The sequence below is a fragment of the Limanda limanda genome, chromosome 6, assembly GCF_963576545.1.
Source record: "Limanda limanda chromosome 6, fLimLim1.1, whole genome shotgun sequence".
NCBI classification, from domain to species: Eukaryota; Metazoa; Chordata; class Actinopteri; order Pleuronectiformes; family Pleuronectidae; genus Limanda; species Limanda limanda.
The window spans coordinates 19,067,121-19,084,409 of NC_083641.1; the positions used below are offsets into that span (position 1 = coordinate 19,067,121).

A 17,289-nucleotide genomic window follows, 5' to 3' on the forward strand; every position below is an offset into this window, starting at 1 on the left:
AGGACTGCGTTCAAACCAGCCTCCACTCCGAAACACAGGGTCAGACTAGCCCCCACTCATTTCAAGTGCGCATTGTTTCTAAGCATTAAGTTACAAGTGTGTTAGAGTGATTTCAAAATCAAATCGACTCTCCTGTAAATGGGACGTCACATTTGTTCAGTCTGTGAACGCATTCATTAATTAATCGATTCATTTATTAAATTACAAACAATTATTGAACAGAATAAAGCAATGACACATAATACATACAATTTATAATAAAAAATGATAACTGCCTTTGAAACTTACACAAGAAATCGAGACTTAGAAAATGAATGACTTCTTATACCAGTGTGTGAATAATTAGTCAAACTTAATAATTCAGGTTACAAAATATCAGGCGTTCATTGAGAATCTATCTGTTACCAAAGATTAATTTCACTTCACAATGAAACTTCACCACCTCAGAGTCTCACTATGACAACATCAGAACATCTGTTTTAAAATTTCAAAGTAAATGCACTGTTTTGGTTGTGGCAACAGATAAACAGATTCTTATGGCACTTAACAAAGATGATGTGATTGAAAAGATTGCAGAGGGCAGTGAGTTACTCATACTTATTTACTAGTCTCGTAACTATCACATCAACAAATAGGGTTAGCCTGTAAAATTAGGGGTCTGATGCTTTGCTTGAAAAGGGGGGACTGGAAAGGAGTCAAATTACTGGCCTGTATTATTGTCCAAGTCCGCCCCTACCTGGGACCAACAAGGATACAGATTCACTCTGCACTACATCTTAAAGCAGAATACTAATATATATATGATTAACCGATTTATCTAAGTTTCCTTCAGAAACATGGTACATTTTTTTATTTGTATTTTCTAGTCTTGATGACCATTCAAAGCATTCAAAGAGATTCACCCACACATTCATACAAACAAAATGTTTTTTGTACATTTTTTCTTATTCCGTTCAAAGGGACTTTATTATTCCCTTTTACCCTGTTAGGTGTGCTGGCATAAAAAAAACAAGATCTGCAATGACCTTAGTTTATAATCAGAGATTAACAAAACAAATAAGTAAGTGAAAAATAAACATTCATTTAGTTATGTGATTCAACGGAATTTTGGATAGATGGAATTTATACAGGTTATAGTAACAAAAGCAACAGAGAATACATACCAAAAACAGAAATAAACTAAATACATTATGAAAATACAGCAAAGAATCACATGTGTGACAGAGGATCCCTGCCTTTGTGTGGAGAGGTGAAGCATTGCAGTGGGGTGTAGTCTGAGAGGCTGGTCCAGGTACTGTACCATGACTAGAATGTCTGGTTGGTCTGTTGAACTGGTACAGCTGCATTCCTATCATGAGGCATGGGCATGATTTGATAATCAGGTGAGGCTCAACAGAAACACTGACCGGGCTAATGAAGATGCTGATGAAGAAGAAAACCTCAAGAAATGTTCAGCAAGTGTATATTTAATAATTAGCTACAGCCACAAGGCAGGAGAGAAGAGTGATGTTTGAGTGATCATCAGTTTAATGGATCAAAATCAGCTCAGAGAAGCTGTTCTGCTCCTGATTATGACCTCTATGAGGAAGGAGATTAACAAAAAATTCCACCCAGTAACATTCCCTATCATGGCGCTCATCTGGGTAAGCAAAACAGTCCAGACATTGTCTTCTCCCCCAGCTTCCTCCTGCCACTGTTGGCATGATGACAGATGGAATCTGTCAAGTTCACCCTCCCAGCCAGGCTACTGATTCCTCAAAAAAAGAGTAATCACAAGAAAATTAGCTTTGCATATTAGAAGGGGAGCGCTGTTCTCTGTTCTCTAGAGCTTAGAGTCATTGTTGTGGTGACAGTGTTGTGGATGAGAACAAAATGAGGTAAAAAACAATAGAGAGCGGTTTTGCGTAATCCTGTTTACTAAGAAAACAAGAACAGCAGATGAAAACAGTAGCAGACAGCACAGAGAACAGTGAGAGTCCTGTAACACCTGAACATCGCCTGCAGCAGAGAGGTCGTGAAATGGGTAAGTAACTGAACCAAAGCTGAAATAGACATTTAAAAGTAATAGATACATGTTTAAACTAGACCGATGCAACATGCTAATCAGTGAGCTGAACTTTAGAGGTGCTCATTGGTGGAGATATTTTCTGTGGACAGACTGAGGCCAGTTCTTTCCCCCTGTTTTCAGTCTCAATGCTAAGCTAAGCTAACCACCTGCTGGCTCCAGCTCCTCATTCCCCATATTCACAGAGAGTGGTGTGTATTTATCCCATGTAACTCTCCTTCTTCTTACAAGCCACCACAGTGGAACAACTGTGCCACCTCTTGGTAAATATCTGTAACAGCACTCAAAGGTGGAATAATTCCATGCACCACATGACCCCAACTCCCTTCAAGGGTCCTGATCTGTATAATTATTTACCCACTTATAATCAAACACTGTGCAGCAACAACATTTCCTCTTCTCCTTTTCTTTTTATTCTTTCTCCTTTTTCCACTGAATTATGATTTGACTCCAGTCTTCTTGTTTCCCATCTCATTGTCCCCCATGCAGAAGAAGATCCTGTTAGGAGGTTGTGTTGGACTATGTCTAATGATCCTCATTATCGCCCTCACTATTGGACTCACTTAGGACCATAAGAGAACCTCACAGAGCAGGCAGGACCTGGCGTGATGCACAGCACAGTACAAAGTGTTCAGGTGTTACAGTTGGCTCTGTGATGTGCAGTCAGGAACTGCTGCTACAGTAAGAAATAGAAATTTTTCATGTGGTAATTTTATATATATATGCTATTTATTCATTGAAATGAAAGAAAATATATTTAAACGTATTGTATTGTAACGTTTTCTGGATATGAAAGGACTTCTCGGGATAAGAGGTTTGGGCCCAGTCACACAGCCTCTACAGTAGAGTTGCCATTGAGCCTTTCATCTGAAGATTGACTGAATGTGAGATAGGCCTTTTTCAGTAATCAACCCTGGAAAATGAGATTACACAGTTTAAGTTTACTTTAAAGCCACTTCCATACACGGCTTATTTCAAGAGCTATCTTTCTGCGCTACCTTCTACAACCACTAGATGTCCATAAAATTCAGAATTTCTATTTTCTACACAGTGTCTTTAAATACAAGTTTGTATTATTGTTGCATGTGTGAAAATAAATATATGTAATATATGTTGTTTAATGTATTATTCTGAACAAAATGCAGGAACTATAAATGTATGATTTTAAAGGTAGACGATGCATCCAACCCACACTCCATACGCAAACATCCATTTCTTTACTCCTGCTTTTTTCCAATCTGCATATTGTTCGGAATATTATGAATACGATCAAATATGTTAAGTCATACTTCTAACATGTTTTCCTCTGCTCCCCAAATGCTACCTCGGATTATCTGTTGTTAACACTGATCAGAAGAAAATCATGATTCTTATATGCTGTGTGGTTCTGGGGATTGTCATTGCTTCCATCATCGGGGGAACGTTGGCCTAACCCTCTGTCCCAGTTACACAGAAACACACACACACACACGGAGCAAAAACAGCAGATCTACAAATTCCGTTTCCTGTTTTCCTGAATGCAATCTACAACACGTTTAGCACAAGGTGCCGTGCCTGCTGTACGATAAACACATTTGAAACAGTGTACAGGGCCAGAGGTGCTTTCGCATGATTTGCTATTTTGTAAATGTGCGGTGCTGCAAACTGTTTATCTGAGTGTTTTGTGTTGTCAAAGATATGATGTTTCCAAAAGTGAAGTCTTGAATGGAACAAGTTGCTAAACGCCACATATCGCTATACTAATACATTCCAACTTCCAAATATTCAGTTGTAATGTCTACTTCGTGCTGTACAGGCAAAGTATCAGGCCACTTATCGGCAATGTTTTCAAAAGCCACGATATCTATAGATCTGTTTCTTTTCCTGTCTTAATTTCCGTTATCTTTTCTTTACACTGTCTCGGATGTCCTCTACCACCCTTCGAAGGCCCTGCATGGTTTGGTTCACTGTAAAGAGGCGTTTTTTTTGTATTCTGTTGTAAAAAGGGGAAGAAGACTTTTTTTGTTTTGCTCGTAGAGTCATCATCACACTGCCAAACTTTTTCAAATGTCCCTTTCGTCCGGGCCTTACCAGTCGTGCAGCCTCTCTGACTGTGGCTGCGGTGTGAGTGACTATGCATGCATCAAGTGAGCGGTGATGAGCGTGTTTGTTTGTAGCTAAACGTGCAGAGTGCGAGTCATGGGATGGGAACATGAGTGCTTGTTAATAGTCTCCTGTTTGTTTTGTATAAAGTGTAAACTGATATATATATAAAAGAGCTCTCTAACACTGCCAGTATGTTCAATGAAGCTGTTAAAATTGAGTCTCGTCTGGTTGGAGGTCCTACGCTTGTTGTATTATGTCTTTCTTTTATATATACAAACCCTGAGATTAGAAAAGAGCACATCCTCCTGTCAAACTACTTCTGTTTATTTGTGTGAATGAACTTCAGTCAGTATGAATTCAAAGTAGCCCCGTGAAAGACTCATCAGACGTGCACAATGCAACCATGTTACCATGTGGCCTACTCGACCTGTTGCCTTTGTGTTGTATTGTGACGACATGGTTATGTTTGTTTGATCCAAGTTGTTTTTTGTTTTTTTTCATTTCAAGTAAAGTTTGTCTGAAAAATCACATTCAGTGCGTTTGTGTTTTTGATTTGGAGGCATCGACTTACAGAGACGATTTTCTTCGAAGTCCAACAAGGATTCAAGGATTCAAAGGCAGAAATAACAAGTTATCAATGCAACGAAATTCTTTTTTCCACGTGTCTCTACCTGATGTCGTCGATACATGTCTAAATATAACAATATAAAAATATAATAAAGGAAAACAAAAAAGAAAAATCCTAATTCATATTCACTCATCACACCCATCCATAAAAACTGAGGTAGACAATTTTAACAATTTTCAAAGGGAATGTGCATATAGTCAAATGTGCAAAGAGACGCAATTTGTCTTTTCTTTTCTCATATTTATTTCAACTTTTCTTGTTTACTCATAAATGTAACATCACAGTGTGAACTGTTGTTGATGAATCTTACACAAGTAAAAGTACAAAAGTATGAAAGTTCACTGTACTTTTCCTTAACTGCTTATATACACACACACACAACCCTGCGATATTAAACTGTCCAGACCAGGGTGTCCCCCACCTCTCAACCTGTGTCAGCTAAGATCTGCACATAGACCGTATGCAGCCCTTAACCCTGGGATAAAAAAGATTCTCTGGCCAAACCCTAACCCAAGGGTAAAAATGTAATAATACAAAACTGACGAAGACATGGGCCGTTGAAGTAAATAGATCCCCTATGTGCCAATAGCACACATTATGAACACGTGTACAACCCCTGAAGATATAACATGTTCATAAGAAGAAGTGTCTCAAACAATATTGAGACCTGGATAAAAGTAGAAGCTTCTTGTTAGTGTGCTTCTGTCCATGATCGGCATCTGCCTTATGTTTGAAGGGCGGTACTCTTCAAAGCGTCGCATGACCTGTGGAAACAGACAGGGTATAAGATTTTATAAAAACAAGACCATCATTACTGCTTTATTACTGATGTTATTTTCCCTTTAAGGAAATTCTACACTTACTTTTCGGAAAAGTTTCTCGATGTCATCCTCATATGCGTGGGTGTTGAATACGTCGACAATAAACTGGATTAACAAAGACCCCCGTACCGTATCTCTATATGCCTTGGTGCCTGCAACGCAAAACACGAAAAGACAGAAGATACATTTATCGTCTTTCATCTTCAGGTGTGCAGGCGTGAAAAGAGATGAAGTTTTCTTCTATTTGGTCGAATCTATACCAACAATAAGGAGATATCTCTTGGTTTCTGATTTCATCAGGCCCACAGTCGCTTACCAGCACAGCGCCTTCCTCCTCTGAAACATGTGGCCCACTTTTAATACAGATTGATACAGAAAACAAGACCTTCATGAATTTGTATTCATTTAAGTTTATTTACTTTCATCACCTCATCCTTTCATGCATCCGTTCATCCCTCATCCTTACCTTCTCCCTTCATCCCTACATGCAACCCTTCATCCCTCATCCTTACCCTCTCCCTTCATCCCTACCCTCAGTACTTCATGCTCCTTTCCTCATCCCTACATTCAACTACTTACCGCTTGCATGTCTCATTCTAGGTACTGGCTGGGTGTCCTATAATAAGCACTGGTGGAATAATGCCTGAGAACAAGAGTCTCCCTCCTCTCAGACAAGCCTATGAGACACAGCTTCACCTTAACCCCTTCATTCAACGTGCATTAATTTCTCCTCAACTTCCAACACATCAATTTCCATTCAAACCTTTAAATTTATGGTTGGGGCGTAGCCCTTACTAGAGAAAGATTGGTGTACCTGTAAAGACTGGATGAGAATTATCTCCTCTGCTGGCCTGGATGATGTGGATTTTAGTTTTGTTCAGCAGAGCCGGACATTTCTCTGGACCCAAGTGTTTATAAATGTTGCGTATTGGGAACTCATCCGGTTCCTTGTCATCAGATTTTGAGGTTTCCAGTGGTGTAGCTTTCGGTGTCCAGTCGACACCTAGGATAGTTCCCAGTTTCCCGTGAGACATGAGAACCACTATCACGTTGTCTGTTCCTTGGAGTTTTGGATGTTCAGAGAACTTGAATAGAGCTTCATCGATGGCCTGTGAGAAGAAATTAGAAAGAGTTAGGTTTCATTTACTCATCGTCAACCCGGAAAAAGATATGTATTCCCCTTTTCACCGTGACGCACCTTTGCAGTGAGGTCTGTGTATTTCACCACCTCATATCCCAGATCTTTGAGAAGTTTCTCCGCATCCTCCTCAGCTCCACGTCTGTTTAAATGCTTAAGCGTGAACTTCTTATTATTGATTAGCAGCGCCACAAGATTCTTATATTTTTCTCTGGTCACAGGGTAAATCTGTGAAGAAGAGTTTAAAGGATATTGTAGTCTTTTTTTTTAAATTTTTTTAGAGATACCAAAATAGGTTTTATTGTAGAACATTGTCAAAACTTAAAAACATTTTGTCATAGAAACCTTTTTAAAACAAAGAGACAATGTTTAAATTTCACAGATTGTACAAAATATTGAACAAAACAAAGGAAATCATCTTTTAAGTGAAATTCAGACCCTTCTGTTGTAGCTTTATTTGAACCCACCATCTAAGCAAATGCAGTATGCAGCCTTTAACTTCAAAACCCTAAACGTCTTAGGGTTACGTTGGAGCCTCTTGGTTTACAATCATAACTGAATCCTTCAGTCTGGAGTGAATCATTGTTATTTAAGGCTTGAATTCTGAATAGTGTAAGTATTTCCATGTTTCTGATCCACAGAGCTGAAGAACATCCAAAAAACTGATAAATACAACAAAAACTAGCACCAATTTGCATCAGGTTTAAGTCCAAGCAATATCAACATTCACTGTAATACAACCACGCTTGTGTTTGTGTCTCACTGAGTGTAATACTATTAGAATTAGGAGTTGCATGTTACTTGTGTCACAATTAAAGTTATTTTAATTCAATATTAAGCAAAGATTGGACAATTTTGTTATACATCAAATCTCGAATACACAAAAATGTAAACAGTGGCAGGGGGCTTTTTTGTGTTATCTCAATGTCAGACACCTTCTGAAAACAGATGGTGTAGCAAAACGGTGACATGCTATAAAACTGTCACGTTAAATAATTGCAGGAGACAGATTTTAAATTTAGTTTAAGGGTTTTTATGACAAAAAAAAATCATAGCATAATACTACATTTAAGCTCTTTTTCTTTTTTTGTTTTACAAAACTGTCTTTTGCCGGGTTAAGCTTCAAGCAGCCGTTTTATTCAAATAAAAGTCCAGTTTCCTGAGAATGTGCATTGAGCCACCTCACAATAATCTGTAAATAACCTGTAAGATTATTTACTATTTCACTATTCACTATTCACTATTTATTAACCCATATTAATTAGCTTTGAACCATGGATCATTTTGAAATAATTTGTATCAAAGAAAATCTGATTTGATTTCAGCAGCTTAAGCTAGCTGCAAACCTATCCCACCCGTCAACTTCAGTTTAGTGCTCTCCATCCCACAGACAAGACAAAGTCCTCATCAGGTTCTCCTGTCCTGTGCCCGTGGAGTCACTGCCCTTCTGCACTCCTGTCTCCTTCAGCGGACTTAGGGACACTGTTGGCTCCTTCTACAAACATGTTCGGGATGTCCTGGCCAAAGTAGATCTTACTGTTAGCTGCTATGGATTGGAACTTCATCAGCTCCAGGTACTCCGGGGTTAACTTCATCATGTTTGCTTCAGCGAACTTGGCAGCAGTGTAATACTCAGCGTCAGCTTTGCCCTTCTCCCTGGCCAGGAAAGCAGCATCCTCTATTTCAGAGATCCTCTTCTCCGTCTCTTTCTCCATTATTTTCTGCTGGAAGTGGATCTCTGCTACTAGAGCCACTTTCTGAGCCTCAATAATTGCCTTCTTCCTTTCAGTCTCTGCTTCCTTTTCCACCACCTTCTGAGTCTGAGCTGTTACCATCAGACGAGTCTTTTCTGCTTCCATGAGTTCAAAGTTCCTTCTGATCGACTCAGGGATCTTTGGCTTGGTAACCCGGACAGCCTGTATTGTGAGTCCAGGTGCCATCGCATTGAGATCTTTCTGCAAAGCAGTCTTCAGATTTTCATCTATAATGTCAAACAGCTCTATGTAGACCTCCTGTAGTGTGTGAACGCTGCAGAACTGGTTGAGTTCATGATGAATCTTGTTGAAAATTAGAGTTTTGTCATAATCGGCAGTGTAGTTCCTCACAGTGTCCACCACTGCTGAAGGGATCAGCATGTTAACTACTTCTATTCTGTCGAAATAGATCATCACACCACCACTGGTTCCACAAGGCACATTCTTGATCTCATCAGTTTGGAGAGTTGTCTGCACTGATCTGTAGGTGGTAATGAAAGGCAGCATGATGTGAAATCCAGGACCGTTCGGGGAAGTCAACAACGCCCCGCCCCTGTAGTACACAGCGAGGTGTCCTTCCTCTATCTTGTGAATGGAGGAGTGCAGCAGGATGGCCATCAGTCCTGTTATTGCTGCAAACACGGCCCCTACGTGTGGCATCGTCATTCTCACTGGCGCTCACCTCGCGCTGCACTGTCAGAAACAAGAATCTGTGATCTGTGGAATAAAGAGTCCTGCTTCTGATCCACGGAACGGAATGACCACAGTGATCGAACAGCCTCCCTCCCCGGTCCTATCGCTCACCTCCCCCGCCCCCAACAGGTCCCACTCTCGTTTTACTATGACATGATGCTGCCTTCACGGCCGCTGGGAAATACCAGGATATTGTAGTCTTATAAGTAGGGTTGCAAAGGGGCGGAAAGTTTCCGGTAAATTTCCGGAAACTTTCCAGAAACTTTCCACGCGAATATTAAGCTCAGGAATTTTGGGAATTTTGAAAAAAACAAAACTATGCAAATTAAAGGCTGAGCAATAAAAACATCATTCAAAACTCTATTTTAAAGATGTATGGAATGCATCACACGCTGCACGTTGAATTTCAACCCTCCACTGTGCATTCTTCCATCACATGCACAGATTACTCCCAGCATCCTTCACTCTACAGCAGGGCTATTGAGGCCTGCTGTAGTGTGCAGGACTAGTCAGGTAAGTTTCCATGATATTACTCGGGAAAATATATTAGCATGCTGATTGAGGATTGTTCATCTGTTCATCTAGCCTATTTCCAGTCATTTATCCATCAATTGTAAAATATGTTTACAGATGATTCCAATTGTTTGGCTAACTATTTATATCTCTGGCATTGCATTAGTGTTTTTTACAAACTTTTTTCTCATCTTATTCTACAGAACAATGCCACGTGCACTATCTCATGTGTGGAGACATTTCACCCCATCCAATGTAGAAGGAAAGGCTGTGTACATTTGCAAATACTGTGCAAAGACCTATGTTAAGAATGACACAAAGATGCTGAAGCATATAGTCAAGTGCCCACAGTTTCCTCAGGGCTCAAATCAGCCTATGACACAACAAAATGTTTGTATTTATGTCTGTATATGACAAGGTAAATACAGTTAGTATAAATTACCCACAACATTTCCAGTTTATTCCCGTTAATTCCCGTATATTCCCGTTTATTCCCGTTAATTCCCATGGAAAGTTTCCAACTTTGAAAATTCCCGGAATTTTGCAACCCTACTTATAAGTAAATTAAACAAAAATGTACCATGTCTACAATGAAAACTTTCACAGGATACATTTAAGAAAATTTTGAGATAAACTGAGATGCAAACTAACTCAATAAAATGTCCCATTGTTTCCACTAGATAATAAAATAGCAATAGGGTAATTCTATCAATTAAGCCACATTTATATGACTTTAATGAGAGACTGACATCTTTCTTGTTCGGTTTCTCCCTCCAGAAATCCTCAGTAGTGGGGATGAGTGTGGTCGGCTCCTCCTTAATGCTCCGAGGCTCTGCAACTGCAAACCACAGAAATACAAGATTACGTCATAAAATTAAGTATTTGAGTCTGAAAGTACAATATTGGTTAGGGATGTGTTGATCCATCTTTCGCAGCCCCAACAATTCAACTATTTATTTTTCCATATTTGCCAAATGGGTTGTGCTGCCGAAGAGATGAAGCTGTTTTTAATGTATGTTTGGTCTAAAAATGATTTAGTACTCTCTGTCAGTGGAGAACTTCAGAGGCAGCTACTTGCTACCAGCTAGCCAATGCTAACCCCCAGACTAGAGGTAGGGAGACTTTGACATACGTGTCGTAGAGTTTTCATCAGATAAACTTAAAATTTAGATGAGTGTCATCAAAACAAGATGGAGATCTAATCAAAACACGAGCTTCTGTATCTCAGACATATTTGGTCCAATTGAGTCCAAAGACATGTAAGACAAGAGTAACGAAATTATGACATAAAATCACAGCGCCCCCTGGTGGCAATAGGAAATGTCTTGTTTTGAGAACGTCTTACACTTGGAAGCATTCCTCCTCATCTACTTTGCGCAACCACGCCAAACTGTGTCAAATGGGTCTCAAGACATTGATAATTTAGGCATAAGATTACTGTGACTTTTCATGAAGCGCATTATTAATGGCGTGGCATCAAACTCGCCATAACACATGAAATTGCTGTAACTACCGTGTTCATGGGTCCATCTCCCTCAAACTACATTTGTGTAGCAACAGCCCCCCCTTGAGACATTCAGATGGTTTTAAGGAATGAGCGTGGCAAAATAACTGACTAGCGCCCCCTAAAGGGCAGCCTCGGCACTACGATTGGCCGACATGTACAAAAATCAATAGGGACATGTGGCCTGGCGTCAAAGTTTGATGACACGCCATCAAAACACGAGCTTCTGTATCTCAGACATATGTGGTTCAATGAACTCCGAACTAGACATGTAAGGCAAGAGTCTTGACCTGATGACATCTACAAAGACACCATGACTTACAATCACAGCGCCAACTGCTGTCTACAGGAAGTGAAGCGTTTATCCTTGCCGCAGTGCGCAAACGCATGCAACCCGGAGACGTGTGCTTGGTCATCGATCGTTCTCTCTTCACCGACTGCAACAGGCTTGAAATTGCCTCGGGCCCGTTAGTGCTTGAACTGCTCGTGTTCCAAACACGACACGTCGAATTTACACTTCCCCATTGCCAATTCTTTTGCAGCCATATAAATAATTAAAAGCGCACTATTTGCAGCTAGCCGTCCGCTACATGGAAGATTCAACGACAAGCGCTACTCGTGCTGTGGTCTCGCGCTCTGATACATACGCTGCCTAGCAACGCCGCTCGAGCCCCGTCCACACTTGAACGCCAGGTATTTTTTTGTTACACTGTTGTGAGGACTAGAATACATTTATTCACATAAACTTTTAACAATTTTTGACAAATATGTTATTCACATCGAAAAAGCAACACATCTGTAAGCTATTTTATTTAGTGGCTTCAAGGTTGATGTGTAGTTCCTGTTATAAGCAGAGTGTTGGTTGGGACTCTTGTTTTAAAGGGGGGTTCTAACGGAAGGGGGCGTTGTCGAGAGAGAAGTTTTGAAGTGTGAAGGAAAATAAACGGTTGTGATGTCACGATTCAATAACCATCTCTCGTGTCATTTTTCGGCTGAGGCCGGACAGTATAAGAGGAAAGAAACGATCGGCTACACATCTAAAGAGTCTTGAATTTGAAACAAATTTAATACTTTTTAAGGGTCTTGATTTTCCCTAAATTGATATATCAACTTTAATACTTTTCCAGACCCCGCGGATACCCTGTCAATACAACTAAAATATTTAATGTAATGTGTAATGTATAGAAAGTGACCTGATTGTTGGGACCTGGAGACTTCTGATTTGTGATTCTTCAGCGACGCCACCAGAGCAGCTCTTCTCTTCTTGATGTCTCCCAGTTCACCACCCAAACTGATAACAGAGAGAGACACAGGTAGAAACAGGAACTTATTAATTATGATAACATTATTTGTATAAAGATTCCTTTGACCTTTGACCACTGACACTGTCTCTGCAGGAGTGGAGTTGTTTGTTGAAGGCTCAGCATCAAAGGCTCAGCATCAAAGGATTCATGGTCCATTTATGTCCGAGATACAGAACATCGTGTTTTAATGGCGTGTAATCAAACTTTGACGCCCTGCCACGGTCACACCGTGTGACGAAAAAACGATCTTTGAGTTAGTTTGTATCTCCATCTTTTCATTGATGACGCTCATTTCAATTTGAAGTTGATCTGATGTAAGCCCTGGTACAAGTACCTTAAAGTAAAAAGGTGGAATATGGCCACTAAATGCAAAATAGCAGGCTTCCTGTTGCGTTTTTCTTTTTTGTTTGTCTGGTCCTGATACACCTGTGTATACATTTTTGTGAAGATCGGTAAATATGAACACGTTCCGGGGGTCTCGGGGGGCACCGTTGAGACATTTTGCGACGCCCGTTGGAAATTCCTCCAGAATATGTACATTTTCACCACTTTCTAACTTTCTGCAAATTTTTGAAACTTTTTGAGCATGTAGAAGCCCTCAAAAAGCCAATTAATTCGTCGTAATAATAATAACTAGGGCTATGTTGTAGCACTAACGGGCGGGCAGGTGGTGTGCGATTTTAAGTCATGATTTCTTGGTAGATGTCATCAGGTCGCGACTCTTGTGTTTTGATGGCGTGTAATCAAACTTTGACGCCTCGCCACGTTCACACGGTATGACGAAAAGTTTAAATTCGAATATGTTTAGATCTCCATCTTGTTTTGATGACTCTCATCTAAAATCCAAGTATGTCAAAGTAAAAATGTGGAATATGGCCAAAATGGCCACTAAATCCAAAATGGCCACTAAATCCAAAATGGCGGGCTTCCTGTTGCGTTTTTCATAATGCTCCTTGAGGCTTTTTCCTATGATTAGTCAAGATACACCTGTGTCCTGATTTTGGTAAAAATCAGTTATGTGGAAACCTAGAGGCTGCGTTCCAGGTGGCGCTGTTGAGCCATTTTGCCACTCCCATTTCCAAATATACGTACATTTTCACTTTCTAATTTACTGCAAACTTTAGAAGTTTTTTGCTGCAGTATCCGTGTCTCTTGTGGAAACTTTAGGTGGGCAACAGTGACAACTTTTGGTTGTAACACACAGTGTTTCACATCCTGTGATTGTTTTTCAGTGCTCCCATCACAGAGCTGATTGCCCTTCCAAATAAGATGCAGACGAATGCAGATAAAGTGCAATGTCATACCAATGCCCTGTGTCTGTAACACATTCGTCCTTTGACAAAAGCTCTTGATATCGTTTGTGTAATTCATTAAACTCCTCCAACATAAATATATATTCCTGCAAGTTCTTCTTTACTTGCTCCAGGTTTGCTGGATCAGACATGAGTTCAGTCATTTTTTTCATTTTGCGAGTCAAAGCAGCTGTTTTATTCTTACTAACTTGTTTTGCTTCCTTCATGTTTTCTAAAACAAACATTTCTTTTTGCTTTTCAGCATCAACAGCATGGTCAGCCATATTGGAAACTGAAGGTCTTTGTTCAACTTGACTAACTCAAAGTCTTTTTTTCTTCAAAAATATAACTCAAGAGACCAGAAGAAAGCCGGGACGTGACGGAGCCAGGGGGGGTTTAACTTGCTGGAGGCCCGCTACACCACCGATAAATTCCGCTTCCTCTCAGTGTCTTCTCGTTCGGTGACCCGACGCTCCCACTTCGTCCTAGAACTGATTCCACCAACATGTCTTGGCAGAGCTACGTGGACAACCTGATGGCTGACGGCAGCTGTCAGGACGCCGCCATTGTTGGGTACACGGACGCCAAATACGTCTGGGCATCGTTTGTCGGTGGGACATTCGCCAACATTACGCCTGAAGAAATTGACGTGCTAATAGGAAAGGACCGAGAGGCATTCTTCACCAGTGGGATGACCTTAGGTGTTAAAAAATGCTCCGTAATCAGAGACAGCCTCCACCTTGATAGCGACTGGACAATGGACATCCGGACAAAGAGTCAAGGCGGAGAGCCAACATACAACGTTTCTGTAGGCAAAGCCGGCAAAGCATTGGTTTTTGTCATGGGGAAGGAAGATGTCCATGGAGGGCAGCTCAACAAGAAAGCTTTTCAGATGGCTGAGTACCTGAGGAAGTCCGGATACTAAAGCAGCCTGTACCCAGCCACCTAGCAGCTCGCCCCAACCACCCTGTTGCATTTCACACAACTTCCAGTCCTAGTTGGTAGTTACTAGAGATGAGCCGGATACTCGGCTGAAACGAGTATCCGGTACGGATAAAGCACTTTTGCCGAGTACGATTATAATACGAGTAATCGGAGTCATTATCTGTGCTCGGACTGAATGAAAATCCTCACACAGCGTAACAGCGCTCCTCCCGTCACACACGGCTCTGCTCTCTCACTCACAGAACAGCTCTCTGTCTCTCAGTCACTCAGGTTCACTGCGCATCGGGACTGTTCCATAGGCTCAGTCAAGGAAGCAGAAATGATTCGTTAATTTCCCGACTGGGTCTTCGGGTACGAGTCTTTGGAAAATTTTTCACGAGACCTGCATTGGCTCAGTAGAGGAGCGCTGCAGATGCGAGGGACGTTCACTGTCTCCCGGAGAAGTGAACGCTCTGTGTTTTTAGTATGGAAAGACGTGAATTGTATTTGTTCACGGCTCATGGTGACTGGTTTTGTTGTTTTCACTTTACATTTACACTTACTTTACGTAAAGTAAACCTATTAAATACAGTACAACATGACAGTTTGTATGGTTTGAAATTGTCATTTATTATCACACTGGCATTTAATAATCACGGCAAACAATTACACTGCACTAAACTTTAAGTGTTAATGTAAGGTGAAAATAGCAAGGCCAGTCTGTGTGACTTGTGAATGAATGTGGATCGCGTCTTTCTGTGCTGGGGACACAGAGTGTTCGTTTCTCCGGGAGACAGTGAACGTCCCTCGCATCTCACTCACACACACACACACACACACACACACACACCTGGTGTGGAAATAAATTTAAAAAAAATAAAAAAATCATAAAAAAATTTCAAAGTTAAAAAAGAAAGTTATGTTGAACCAGCCCACTTCCGGGTTAAATCACACCCACTTCCTGGTTAGGCCCCGCCCACTCCGAGTACGGATACGGATAATTCATATGGTTAACAGATACAGATAATGCTGTACTCGCTCATCCCTAGTAGTTACTCATGTTTTTTCTTTTTTTTTTTCTTCTGCCTTCTCTCCTCCCTAATTTGTTATCCCTCTTTATTTTTCATTGTCCTCTACCCCTGACCTCCCCTCTCTTCTCCACCAACACTGTGCTGTGTCCTCTACCCCCTTTAAAGCACTATATGAGTTGATCCATAGATGAGCATGTTCCTAGGGGGTTGTCAGGACAAATCTGTACTTAACCGAGACCAGCAAAAAAAATATTCTGGCCAAACACTCTTGACAATGAAAGCGTCAAATTGCAGTAGTTATTTTTCTTTTTCTCTCCCTTTTTTCCACGGTGCCCATAGCTTAACCCCCCCACCCCCCTGAACCTGATCATACACACTCCCTCCCTGAGCAGCCAACGCCATTGGAGCACTTGAGCGGTAACCAAGCTCGTCATGTCTTTCTATTTACGCCACGCCACGCCACCACATCATGTCCGGGAGGGGAGACTGCGTGCATATCTCGGTCCATCGTTGTCCCCCACCCCTCCACACTCCAGCCAAAAATTCTCTCCCCCCCGCCCTGCTTATCCATCAAAACAGGTGCCACAACAAACCTCACAGGAGACTCTTCTTCACCACTCAACTATTCTCTAGCCTCCCCCTCTTCAGATTCACCGCTCTGTCCTGAATATGTAGGGGTTTATTTGGGGGGGGGATTGTCCTCACCTCTCAACATCACTACCCCCCCCCCCCCCCCCCCAACTACACTAAAACCAATGGACATTCTACAGTAACAACAGCTCAGGCACTTAAATCTGTTTTTGTTTGCCAGCTCCTGTAATATATATATTTTTTAATATGTTTTATTTTGAAAGGCTGCCATTTTTCAGACAGTAGATTACCCAGCATACAGCATTTTATTTTATTTTTATAGGACCAAGTGTAGTCAAAGCTCGGGTGTTTATACGTACAATTGCTCTAAACCATGGGGTTTCTGATGAAGGAAACACTAAGCAGACAGTACTACATTGTAATAGTTAAACTTTGACGCAACAGGGGAGGTAAGGGTGGGAGTATCTGAAGTAAATTCTCATGTTTTTTTCTTTCTCGATTGTTCAGAAAACAAACTGCATTTGTATAAACCCATGCTGTGTTGACAACTACAAAACTGTGGAATAAATTGCCTTCTACGCTATAGTCAACTGAGCTCTGGGGTATCACGCAGTCTGTCCTCGGTCAGTACTGCTAACTGTAATGTCCAACTGAGGAAAACACTCAAATGTAGACATGACACTCGATGGAGGATGGGATTGGTTGGAACAAAGACGCTCATGGTTGTCTTGTCGAAAGCTTAACTGCAGATCCTGAGTATCCTGTGCCATAATGTGACCTGTTGCTGTTGTAAGATGGATTTTACCCACTGTCCACTAAAGTCATTTCATTGGCACTTTTCTTGTCTTTACTTTTTTTTTGTCTAGCTTCAGCTCCACTGTTTAGGCCTTGTGGGATATATGTACTCATTTAAGAAAAAAACAGTTTCAAGCCCTGTTAAAAAATT

At 40.9% G+C, this 17,289-nt stretch overlaps 3 protein-coding genes across 3 annotated transcripts; 1 reads left to right on the forward strand and 2 right to left on the reverse strand.

The window, feature by feature from the left end:
• Window positions 1–5,428: 5,428 nt before the first annotated feature.
• Window positions 5,429–11,617, reverse strand: LOC133002896 (caspase a-like). The gene is made up of 7 exons (XM_061072487.1): window positions 11,524–11,617; window positions 10,447–10,535; window positions 6,798–6,965; window positions 6,424–6,708; window positions 5,803–5,933; window positions 5,642–5,750; window positions 5,429–5,542 (listed from the first exon to the last, which is right to left on the reverse strand). The coding sequence occupies exons 1-7, from the start codon at window positions 11,615–11,617 to the stop codon at window positions 5,429–5,431; spliced, it is 990 nt and encodes a 329-aa protein (XP_060928470.1).
• Window positions 8,090–9,157, reverse strand: LOC133003281 (erlin-1-like). Its single transcript, XM_061072963.1, has one exon. It carries the CDS (start codon window positions 9,155–9,157, stop codon window positions 8,174–8,176), a length of 984 nt encoding a protein of 327 aa, XP_060928946.1. The 3' UTR covers window positions 8,090–8,173.
• A 2,660-nt stretch (window positions 11,618–14,277) lies between the features above and the next one.
• LOC133003282 (profilin-2-like) lies at window positions 14,278–14,800 on the forward strand. Its single transcript, XM_061072964.1, has one exon. It carries the CDS (start codon window positions 14,303–14,305, stop codon window positions 14,720–14,722), a length of 420 nt encoding a protein of 139 aa, XP_060928947.1. The 5' UTR covers window positions 14,278–14,302; the 3' UTR covers window positions 14,723–14,800.
• The last annotated feature ends 2,489 nt before the right edge of the window (window positions 14,801–17,289 follow it).